Source organism: Notechis scutatus, chromosome 4 (genome assembly GCF_049901735.1).
Source record: "Notechis scutatus isolate UNSWTSFEM ecotype Mainland chromosome 4, rNotScu1.2, whole genome shotgun sequence".
Classification (NCBI taxonomy): domain Eukaryota; kingdom Metazoa; phylum Chordata; class Lepidosauria; order Squamata; family Elapidae; genus Notechis; species Notechis scutatus.
The window spans coordinates 1,551,139-1,563,379 of NC_142012.1; the positions used below are offsets into that span (position 1 = coordinate 1,551,139).

General features: G+C 47.7%; 1 protein-coding gene across 1 annotated transcript in view; it reads right to left on the reverse strand.

Moving 5' to 3' along the window:
* Positions 1-387: 387 nt before the first annotated feature.
* The window catches only part of ATRN (attractin), a 246,933-nt gene continuing 235,079 nt past the window's right edge, over positions 388-12,241 (reverse strand). Inside the window, exons 28-29 of the mRNA XM_087962695.1 lie at positions 2,785-2,899; positions 388-1,468 (exon numbers count right to left, since the gene is read on the reverse strand). Of these exons, the coding sequence (XP_087818821.1) occupies positions 1,344-1,468; positions 2,785-2,899 (240 nt within the window). The 3' untranslated portion in view covers positions 388-1,343. The remainder of the gene's footprint in view (positions 1,469-2,784; positions 2,900-12,241) is intronic.

Below are 12,241 nucleotides of genomic sequence, written 5' to 3' on the forward strand. Positions count from 1 at the left end.
CTCCAATGATCAGCTGAGAGGAGGGAAAAAGCCTCCAACGATCAGCTGAGAGAAGAAAGAAGAGAAAAGCGCAGGATCGGCCCTCTCACCGGCCCCTGTGCTTTTTTCTTCTTTCTCCTCTCAGCTGATTGGCGCTGCAGAGCCTCAGCTGGTGGGGGGAAAGCTGCACGCACATGTGTGATCACCAAACCGGTAGTGGAACAGGTAGGATCCCACTGCTGGTAAGCGAGTTGTTCTGGGTGCATTGTGTGTGTGGTGATGGTGGGGGGACTCCGGGGCCTTCAGACCCCTCCCAGAGCTATTTCAACCTAAACCTGTGCAAGGTAAGAATTGGCCCTTCCCTTGAGCCCAGCAACCGAAGAGAAAGAAGATATGGAAAGCGCCAAAGAGGAAGAAAATCACCGTGTCAGCTGCCGTGGAGAGAACATACAAGCCATGCCGTCCACCCACCCACCCACCGGCTCTGGCGTTACCGTCTGTCTCTCGTCCGTCCGTCCGTCGTGGCAGTTTCTCTCCCCCTGAATCCAGTTAGCCAAATGAAAAAAAAGAACAGGGGTGGAAGGAGAATACGGAGCATGTGCAAAACCTGAACGGCGTTAATCCCATGCTTTCCTAGATCTACGTAAAACCCCGTTGGACGCGGGAGAAGATGTCCGTTGCTACACAAGCCCACGTCGAGGGGGACAAAAATACCCTCTGGAAATGGGATTGTATTTTTTTAAAGGGAAACAAGGGGTAGAGTTCAACCGTAAAGTGCTGCTCGGCCCCGAATTTTAATACCTTGAACTTGGAGAAAAATAATGCTACCACACTGAGGCAGCAATCCAAGGCTTGTTCTTAGAAGAAATAAATAGAGATCTTGGGTTTATCGGGAACCCGGGGAAGAAAGCTTCTTCTGAATTCTTGCCGTCTAGCAACCAAGGGCAGAGAACTGACCGGTATTGGCGACGCTCTTCCTTAGACAACCTGGAAGGGGGAAAAAAGTCAAGTTCCATAAACCGGTCTTTTGTAGGCGTCTTCCTGGTTGATGCCAACCTTCGTGGGTGGAGAAGTCTGCTGAAGGACATGCCATGGAAGGTCGAAAACCGACGAAGGGGAGCAACCGGAAAACACTGAAGCCACCCGGCGTTGACATGATCGGGCCGGTCTAAGACGGAGCGGGCGCCGAACGGGACCAACCGAGGCAGCGGTGGCGCCAACGCCAAGAAGAACGTCTGGATGTTCTCAAGTGCTTTGAGGCCTCCAGGGGCCTTTGGAAACAAAAACAAAACAAAATGGAGGTCCTTCTCCGAGGGCTAACCTTGGGTTTAAAATCCTAAAGAGGCAGTTCTGATGTCCATGCATCAAATACAGGTTCCGGGCTGGGCTGGAGGTTGCTGTTTCCTATTTCGTACCCCACCTGACTTGTCTTTGTAGGTGATAGGCAGTTGTTGTGAAATGTCCACCAACGCACTGGCGACCGCAAGACCTGGATGAAAAAAGAGACACAGACACACACACAGAGAGAGAGAGTTGCAGACCAGTTACACCAGGGGTGTCAAACTCAAGGCCGCTGTCAGGATTCTGGCAGTTACCCTCAATTAAATCATGAGTCTTGAGCCAAACTTCCAAAACTTCAAAAGGATTTATTGTGAGTTAACATTGCCGGCACGATTTGGGTGAAAATCAGGAATTCTAACCGCTGGATGGAAATTTGGCTTGAGACTCGCGATTTAATTGGGGGAACTGACGGAATCCTGACAGCTAGCCGGCTCTAAGACACATAATTCACTGTCATCCTTGACCCTGATTTACCCCACCCCTCTGGGTGCATCATCATAAAACTGTGCTGCATCCAGTTTTGGTCACCACATTATAAAAAAGATGTTGAGACTCTAGAAAAAGTACAAAGAAGAGCAACCAGGAAGATGAGGGGGCTGGAAGGGCTAAAACCGCGATGGTGAACCTATGGCACGTGTGCCACAAGTGGCACGCGAGCCGCAGGCAAACTTACCTCACTGCGCATGCGCGTGTGGCTCACAACTGATTTTTTTTCAGCTGCTTGGAGGCCTTTTTCGGCCTCCCAGATGCTTGGAAACCAACTATCATGATGAAACTTTGGCCTATCATTCATCCTGAAAAGCCTTGCAGAGACTTGGCAAAAGCCTCTGCGGGGCTTTTCAGGATGAATAATAGGCCCATGTCGTCATTACAGTTGGTCAGTGAGTTTTGGGTCTGTTTGAAAACCTTTCATCCCTACCTGTGGTGAAGTTAGTGACACAGTTGCCTAAGGGAATCTGGCCTCCCTGTTGGCTTTGCCTGTCAGAAAGTGGCCAAAGCTGACCCACGCGGCCTTGGGGACACCGCAAGCAAGCGTTGTAAGGGTGAGTCAGTTTGCCAAGCAGCTGAATTTTGATCCTTTGGCCATGGGGATGCTGCCCTTGCTGCCATGGTCATTAAGTGTGAAAAAAACAACGGTCCTGAGTCACTTTTTCCAGTGCTGCTGTAACTTCGAACGGTCACTAAATGAGCGGGTTGCAAGTCGAGGACTACCCAAATTGCCTCAAAAGAGCTTTCATAATCAAAGAGGACACGGCCAGTATCGCAGTCATTATTTCTGCTTCTCAACCCAAGGCGCCCATCAGAGCGTCCCTGTCTGTCCAATCAGGTGGCTCCCCAGCGCAGGGAAAGCACCCAGGGGCCCATCCACAAAGAGATCCTTCGATGCAGGATCATCCGTGAGGTCTCAAGGGATCTGGAGGAAGGGAAGCGGACGGGCCCCCACGGAACCTGGACCGGACTTACCTGACTGCCCAGGTGGAGGGATGCCACCCAGGCCTCTTGGCAACCTCACGAAGACGGAAAGGACGGCCGCTTTGTTGCCAAAACAAGGCTCCAGGGCGATGGGCTTGGGGACCATCTGCAGGAGGAAGAGAGAGGAGAGCAGGTGAAAGAGGACCAAGGGGGAGAGGAGGAGAAGCCGCATGGACCACAGGACCAGGGAGGGGAGGAAGACGGGGAGAGAGGAGAGGTAAAAAGGAGGAGGAGGAGGAGGAAGAAAAGATAAAAGGAGGAGGCAGGAAAGGGAGGGAAGGGAAAGAAGGGGTAGGGTAGAGAAGAAGGGGAGGGAGGAATGAAGGAAGGAAGGAAGGAAGGGAAGGAAGGAGGGAAGTTGATTTTAAGAGGGAGGAAAGAAAGGAAGGAAGGAAACAAGGAAGCAAGGAAGGAAAGGAGGGAAGAAGGAAGGTTGATCTTAAGAGGGAAGGAAGGAAGGAAGGAAGGAAGGAAGGAAGGAAGGAAGGAAGGAAGGAAGGAAGGAAGGAAGGAAGGAAGGAAGGAAGGAAGGAAGGAAGGAAGGAAAAAGGAAGATGGCAGAAAGGAAAGGTAAAAGGAGGAGGAAGAAAAGATTAAAGGAGGAGGCAGGAAAGGAAAGGGGAGGGAAAGAGGGAAGGAAAGGGAAGGGGAGGATAAAGGGATGGAGAGGGGCAAGGACGAGAGGAAAGGGAAGGGGAGGGGAAAGGGAAGGGAAAGGGGAGGAGGGGGTGGGGAGGAAGGAAGGGAGGTAAAGGAAGGAGAAAGGAGAAGATGGCTGAAAGGAAAGATTAAAGGAGGAAGAAAAAATAAAAGGAAGAGAGAAAGGAAAGGAAAGGAAAGGAAAGGAAAGGAAAGGAAAGGAAAGGAAAGGAAAGAAGGAAAGGAAAGGGAGAGGAGAGGAGAGGAAGAAAGAGAAGAAGAGGAAGACTTCATCCATAGCTCCATCCACTGTGCAAAATATGAGATGCTTTACCCCCAGTGCCATTCTCCCATCAGCTGCTGACTGTGACACAAGCTCAGGGCCTCAGGTTCCCCTATGGCAACTACTCAACAGAGACACAAACCCAAGATGGATGCTAGCCTGTTCAAGAGCTGGCAAATGATTAACCCCAGAGTTTCAATCAAAAAGGAAACAACACCCCAACCAAGGAACTACCACTTCAGACAAACAATCAAACAATAAATAACAGCCTAAACAGGAAACCCCCAAGAACAGCCTCACCCACATCAACGGGGCAAGCCACTTCTCTATAAAGAGAGAACAAACCCCTCCTTCCTTCTAGCACTGATTACGTTCCCTAGCTGGGCCGTGAAATGTCGGCAAGAAAACCACCAAGCTCAGAGAGCGCTAAGGAACCCATATTCTTCTTCCTCCTCCTCCTCCTCCTCCTCCTTGCAAACCTCCACTCCCTTCTAGAACTGATGACGTTATCTAGTTTGGTACTGAAATGTCGGCAAGAAAACCACCCAGCTCAGAGAGCCCCAAGGACTTCATCCATACCTTAATTTTTGTTTAAATTCATTCTCTGGGGTGCGCTCCTTTATCCGTACACAGCTCGGCCTGGTCTTCCAAGATCGGAATAGCCAACCCAACCACCGTATCTTTTGTTGCAAGTTCCAGAGCATTTTTAATCTGCGCCAAACGGAACTTGTGCAAGACCCCATAGCAAAAGCGGGAAGAAGAGAAACGCCACCGTTTTCCCAGCGATATTTCATTTTGATAGATCAGCAGCTCACTTTAATGGGGCATGTAATTAAATGGGGAAATAATAGGGTGCTATGCTTCAGTATCTATTAAAAGGACCTGCACGTCTTTGACTAGAAGGAACGAAACAATCTTGTTCTCCAAATCTTTAGGAAGGCAAGGCGACTAACAGGGAAGGACAGACATGAGGAGGAGCACCAAGGACCCCACAGCTGTCCACTTCCTCCTCCTCCTCCTCTCTGCAAGCCCCACTCCCTTCTAGCACTGACTGTGTTCCCTAGTTGGGTCATGAAATGTCTGCAAGGAAACAACCAGGCTCAGAGAGCACCAAGGAGCCCAAAGCTGCCTTCTTCCCTTCTCTGCATACCCCTTTCCTTTCCTTTCCTTTCCTTTCCTTTCCTTTCCTTTCCTTTCCTTTCCTTTCCTTTCCTTTCCTTTCTTCTCCTCTCCTTTCCCTTCCCTTCCCTTCCTTCTTTCCTTTCCTTTCCTTTCCTTTCCTTCCTTTCCTTTCTTCTCCTCTCCTTTCCTTTCCTTTCCTTTCCCCTCTCCTCTCCTTTCCTTTTTCTCCTTTCCTTTCCTTCTTTCCTTTCCTTTCCCTTCCCTTCCTTTCTTTCCTTTCCCTTCCCTTCCTCTCCTCTCCTTTCCCTTCCTTTCCTTTCCCTTCCCTTCCCTTCCTTTCCTTTCCTTTCCTTTCCTCTCCTCTCCTTTCCTTTCTTCTCCTCTCCTTTCCTTTCCCTTCCCTTCCCTTCCCTTCCCTTCCCTTCCCTTCCTTTCCTTTCCTTTCCTTTCCTTTCCCTTCCTTTCCTTTCCTTCCTTTCCTTTCCCTTCCTTTCCTTTCCTCTCCTCTCCTTTCCCTTCCTTTCCTTTCCTTTCCCTTCCCTTCCTTTCCTTTCCTTTCCTTTCCTTTCCTTTCCTTTCCTTTCCCTTCCTTTCCTTTCCTTTCCTTTCTTCTCCTCTCCTTTCCCTTCCTTTCCCTTCCTTCTTTCCTTTCCTTTCCTTTCCTTTCCTTCCCTTCCTTTCCTTTCCTTTCTTCTCCTCTCCTCTCCTTTCCTTTCCTTTCCTTTCCTTTCCTTTCCTTTCCCTCTCCTCTCCCCTCTCCTTTCCTTTTTCTCCTTTCCTTTCCTTTCCTTTCCTTTCCTTTCCCTTCCTTTCCTTTCCTTTCCTTTCCTTTCCTTTCCTTCCTTTCCTTTCCTTCCTTTCCTTTCCTTTCCTTTCCTTTCCTTTCCTCTCCTCTCTCTCCTTTCCTTTCCCTTCCTTTCCTTTCCCTTCCCTTCCTTTCCCTTCCTTTCCTTTCCTTTCCTTTCCTTTCTTCTCCTCTCCTTTCCTTTCCTTTCCCTTCCCTTCCCTTCCCTTCCCTTCCCTTCCCTTCCTTTCCTTTCCTTTCCTTTCCTTCCTTTCCTTTCCCTTCCCTTCCTTTCCTCTCCTCTCCTCTCCTTTCCCTTCCTTTCCTTTCCTTTCCCTTCCTTTCCTTTCCTTTCCTTTCCTTTCTTCTCCTCTCCTTTCCCTTCCCTTCCCTTCCTTCTTTCCTTTCCTTTCCTTTCCTTTCCTTTCCCTTCCTTTCCTTTCTTCTCCTCTCCTTTCCTTTCCCCTCTCCTCTCCTCTCCTTTCCTTTTTCTCCTTTCCTTTCCTTTCCTTTCCTTTCCTTTCCTTTCCCTTCCTTCCGTTCCTTTCCTTTCCCTTCCTTTCTTTCCTTTCCCTTCCTTCCTCTCCTCTCCTTTCCCTTCCTTTCCTTTCCCTTCCCTTCCCTTCCCTTCCCTTCCTTTCCTTTCCTTTCCTCTCCTTTCCTTTCTTCTCCTCTCCTTTCCTTTCCCTTCCCTTCCCTTCCCTTCCCTTCCCTTTCCTTTCCCTTCCCTTCCTTTCCTTTCCTTTCCTTTTCTTTTCTTTCCTTTCCTTTCCCTTCCTTTCCTCTCCTCTCCTCTCCTTTCCTTTCCCTTCCTTTCCTCTCCTCTCCTTTCCTTTCCCTTCCTTTCCTTTCCTTTCCCTTCCCTTCCTTTCCTTTCCCTTCCCTTCCTTTCCTTTCCCTTCCTTTCCTTTCCTTTCCTTCCCTTCCCTCCTCCCTCCTCTGCAAACCCACTCCCTTCCACCACTGATGAAGTTAACTAGCTGGTTCATGAAACGTCTGCACGAAAGCAACCAAATTCAGAGAGCACCAAGGATCCCACAGTCCTCCTCCTCCCCCTTCCTTTCCAGCACTCATGACGTAACCCAGTTGGGTCATGAAACGTCATTTCAACCCTGAGCTGCAAATATGCTCCTTTAGAGGGACAGACAGACGGATAGACGCAAGCCATGCTCAAGGGGTGGCCATTTTCTACCTCTCGTCGCTTCGAGCCACACATCTCTTCTACATTGCTTTAAAATAAAGCAAGGGTGGCTTATTTCTTCAGGCGTGTCTCGATGGCGCCCTGCTTCCACAACCAACACAAATTGTCTCTGTTGTGGTTTGCCAGCAGCCGGTGAAGATGACAGCGGAATCGGACAGTGGGGAAGAACGGGGACCAGTCCTGGAGAGGACTCGGACGAGGGTCCTGCGTCCAATGCAGAGATGGGGCCAGGACCATATGAGAGAGGGGTGCTGCCTTCTGAGCCTCCAGAGTCTGGCAGCAGTGAGGAAGAGGACCCAGGGGAGCCTGTTCCCAGTGCGCGTGTGCGCAGAGCTGCTAGAAGGTGAGAGCAGCTAAGACAGAAGGGGAGACTCGGAAGTAAGGCTGTGAGGTGATTGCGCCTCCCCTAAGGGATAAAAGTCAGGCCAAGATGATGAAACCTTTGCAGGAAGCAAAGTTGTTAGATTGATTCAGAGTCCTCCTTGAAGCTCTGTGTACTTTGGTTGGTTTTTTTTCTTGTACTTCGGTTGGTTTCTGTTATAATTAATTGGATACTTCTATGTTATATGTAGAAATTACATATTATGAGTTACACCTGTGGAAATGAAGAACAGAAGGGAAGCCATACTTACCCGATATTTGAACTATGCAATGATTATTGGACAGTTATATAACTGTATAAGCACGTACTGTTTTGTAACTTGTTATGTTCTAAAGTAAATGTCAGGCTTTTGGGTAGAACATGGGCCTGTACCTTTTGGCATAAGGATATGTGTAGGAGATACTAGGTTATCCTGACCTGAACGGAACTGGTTAATGATCTATTGTATTACAGATGGTCATAACACGACCATAACAGGAAGAAGCCATGAGAACGAGGGTAGTTTCCAAAGACAAGGAAACAGGTGTTACGCTACAATAATAAGAGTGTTGTGTAGGGAGATACGTAGCTTGGATAGATATGAACCCAGGAAAGGGGCAGAGACTGTATATTTGAACCTGTATATAAACCCCAGCCTTCCTGGGAACCATGTCTTCTGCCATGAACAGAATTCCCTTTTGCAAAAGCTTAATAATAAAGATCTTGTTCAATGTCTCCAGTTGTTTTTTTATTATTATTATCACATTTGTTTTTGGCAGCATTCCACAGCACTGAAAGGTGTGTGCTTATCTTGGGGAACTGTCTAAGATTAGTTCTGTCTGGGAATGAAAGCAATTCCCAGCATTGCAATAAAACAGGTTTTGCTTTTAAAACAAGTTTGATATTAATTATGTTTGACGAAGCCTGGGCCAGAACAGTCTAGAGAGGCTAACAAAAAGCCAAGAAGGGCCGGAGTTGTCATTGCATTAACTTAGGGTTCTCCAAACTTGGTCACTTTTAAGACTTCTGGACTTCAAGTCCCAGAATTCTCCAGCCAGCTATGCTGGGAGTTGAAGTCCACAAGTCTTAAAGTTGCCAAGTTTGGAGACCTCTGTGTTAACTAATGCTTAACAAACTAGGCAGGAAAACGTGTTTTTACATATCTCTGGTATTAAATGGACAAGGGAAACTCCGATGAATTAGTTGCTTCAGAAGAGGTTTACCTCCTTAAAAACTGGGAGGGTGGAGGTGTTTTTTTTGTTTTTTTTTAACAGCCAGTGTCTTCACATGTCCGTTCCCTGCGGAGTCGCTAAAGTTCAAAACCATTCTTTTCTTACAAAAAGGAGAAGCCGGGGAAAGAAATAAATAAAAAGTGTTTTGTACTGGAACTCAATTACGAGAACTAATGGATGCAGGACTGGGTATCCCCCCCGTTATAAATTGTCTGCTGCGGCTAGTCGCAGAGCCAGTATTGAAACACACCGACAGTTGTAGTCTCTGGCAGGGATGCTCAGCTGCATATTTTTACCAAAGAGAAAGAAGGGAGGGAGACCAAAGAGGAAAAACAAAGGAGTGCTGCCAGGAATAGAGTGAGCTTAATTCGGGGTGCGTGAGCTGTTCCACTGATTCGTCGTTTCTCACCGTCAGAAAATTCCTCCTTAGTTCCTGGTTTGCTGTTGTGGTTCACCAGCAGTGTGCAGACGGCAGCGGAATCAGACAGTGAGGAAGAACGGGGACCAGTCTGGGAGTCTGGAAAGGATTCTGAACGAGGGTCCTGCATCCGATGCAGAGATGGGGCCAGGACCATCTGGGAGTGGGGTGCTGCCTCTAGAGCCTCCGGAGCAGCGAGGAAGAGGAACAAGGGGAGCCTGTTCCCAGTGCGCGTGTGTGCAGAGCTGCTAGAAGGCGAGAACAGCTGAGACAAAAGGGGCGACTTGGGAGTAAGGCTTGGAGATGATTGCCTCTCCCATAAAGGATAAAAGTCAGGCCAAGATGATGAAACCTTTGCAGGAAGCAAAGTCCTTCATTCTGTTCGAATTAATCCTTGAAGCTCTGCGTGGACTTTGTACTTTGGTTGGATTTTTTTTATAGTTCATTTGGTACTTTAGTTATTGGCAGCCATTCAAAGGAGAGAAAGGTGGGTGCTTATCTCGAGGGACTGTTTGGGACTCATTACCGGCTGAGAACAAGCATAATTCCCAGCGTTGAAATAAAACAAGAGTTGTTTTAACTAAGCATGTGCTTAATTACGATCTCGGGAAGCCTTGGTCAGAACAGTTCCATGTCCCTCCCCCTCTTTCAAATATTGGGAGATATTATCGGATCTTGGGGAAGCTGAAGCCTTCACAGGATAACAGAAGTGGAAGGGACCTCGGAGGTCTTCTAGTCCAACCCCCTGCTCAAGCAGGAGACCCTAGACCAACGGTCCATAAAAACCTTTGGGGCCCCAGGGACCAGTTCCATGGAAAGAGGTTTTTCCCACAGACCAGAGGGGTGTGTGATTTCACATGCTGCCTGAATCCCAGGAATGGGCCTTTCCTTGTTTGTGTGAACCGGTTGCTGGCATGGTGGAGACTGGTGCCACTCAACAGACCGGGATTTGGGGACCCTGCCCTAGACCATTACAGAAATGTGGTTGTCCATTCTCTTCTTGAAAACCTCCAGTGATGGAGCACCCACCACAGAGAATAAGAGTTCGAAGGGGAATCTTGGAGGTCTTCTAATGCAGGGGCCACCAACCTTTTGGACCTCAGGGACCACCAAACTCATAATTTTAAATTCATGTACCACTAATATGAATTTTGACTGACGATGGCTTGCTGACATTGTGGGAGAGAGAGAGAGGGAGGGAGAGAGATTGATCGATCTGATTTAACCTCTCTCTCCCTCTCCCCCCCACAGAGGCAGGGGTGGGATTCAAATTTCTTAACAACCAGTTCTGTGGACGTGGCCTAATTTGTGGGTGTGGCTTTGTGATCATGTGACTGGCTGGGCATGGCTTGTAAGTAAATATTATATTTATGTAAATATTGAATTTTTTTATAAAAAAGAGCAACTTTTACCCAAAAGCAGGCAAAGCAGGCAGGCAGATTGAGTTGCTCACAGAATCACAGATTCATTCAGAGATCTGTGTTTCTGCCATCGGCTACCTGAGTCTGTCACATAAAATCTGCTTGCAAGCAAACTCATAAAATTAACTCACAACACACCATATCTGTAAATATTGAATTTTTTTTTAATAAAAAAAGAGCAACTTTTACCCAAAATCAGGCAAAGCAGAGGCAGGCAGATTGAGCTGCTCGCAGAATCACAGATTCATTTAGAGATCTGTGTTTCTGCCATCGGCTACCTGAGTCTGTCACATAAAATCTGCTTGCAAGCAAACTCATAAAATTAACTCACAACACACCATATCTGTAAATATTGAATTTTTTTTTAATAAAAAAAGAGCAACTTTTACCCAAAATCAGGCAAAGCAGGCAGGCAGATTGAGCTGCTCGCAGAATCACAGATTCATTTAGAGATCTATGACTCTGCCATCGGCTACCTGCACTGAATAATAGAAGCTTCAATCCTAAGGGAGGTTCGGCTCTGCTTAAAAGCAGAGCCGAAGATCTGAAGATTAGCTAGAAAGCAAGAAATCCAACGTTTCCTGCTTTCTAGCTAATCTAAATCTTCTGGCACAGCAGAACAGATGATGGTCGGGGGGAAAAAAAGAGAAAATAGCAATTTAGCAGGCAAGTTTGCCATGTAAGGAGGGAGTGGGTGGGGAGGGTTCCTGCGGGCCACGTGGTTGGCGCAGCCTTGTGTTTCTGCACAGCCTGGATTAATTGCTTTGGGAGGTGCTCTGGGGGTGATATTTCTCTATGGACCACCAAAATTTTCTCGCGGACCAACAGTGAGCCACGGGCCACCGGTTTGCGATCACTGATTTAGTCGAACCCCCTGCTCAAGCAGGAGACGTCTACCAAATGGTCTCTTCTTAAAGACGTCCAGTGATAGAGCACCCACAAATTCTGGAGCCAAGCAGTTCCACTGGTTAATTGACCTCACTGTTAGGAAAGGAGAGCATTGTAAAGCCCTGTGAAGAGGTATATAAGTCTATTGCTATTCTCTCCCTTTCCCTCCTTCCCTCCCTCTCTCCTTCCTTCGTGCCCTTTTCTTTCTACCTTTCTTTTCTTCCCTCCCCTGTTTCCTTCCTTTCCTTTTTCCCATTCATTTCTTTCTCCTGCTCTCTCCATCTCTTATTTCCTTCTCTTTTTCTCTCCTCCCTCCCTCCCTCCTTCCTTCCTTCCTTCCTCCTCCCTCCCTTCCTTCTTCCTCCCTCCTTCTCATTTTTCCTTCCTCCTTCCCTCTCCTCATTTTTCCTTCCTTCCTTCCTTCCTTCCTTCCTTCCTTCCTTCCTTCCTTCCTTCCTTCCTTCCTCCTCCCTCCCCTTCCTTCTTCCTCCCTCCTTCTCATTTTTCCTTCCTCCTTCCCTCTCCTCATTTTTCCTTCCTTCCTTCCTTCCTTCCTTCCTTCCTTCCTTCCTTCCTTCCTTCCTTCCTTCCTTCCTCCCTCCCTCCCTCCTTCCTTTCTTTCTCTTCCTTCCTTCTTTCTCTCTTGTAAGCTTGCGCATCGAGTATCAAACCAAGGACGAGTACCGGGACACAATTTTCTCATCAAAACGCGGTGAGTACCAAATTCAATGAGTTTCAAAACAGCCGAGAACCGGCGTGCTGCTGTGCTTGCATTCAGCTATCTTTTCTGGCAGCACGGAATAAAACATCACCGGTGGAGGGATTTATTTTTTTAAAAGCGCACCAGCTATTATCGAAGCTGCGAGGTGTTTTTTTTCCTGTTCTTTTAAAACCTCCAGGCGGTTTTGTGAATGCCTGGTGCTCCCTTTTCAAAAATTGAAAGCGTTCTGGACCTCTGTCCGGCTTTCAGGTAACTGTTCCAATGATTGCTTCTCTTAATGGAGGACCTGACGTTGCAAAATGAAGAGAGCAAGTTTGATTCCCCGGTCAAGAGGTTGGTTGTCTGGTTGTTTGGACAATCTCTACTATTTGGAGTTAA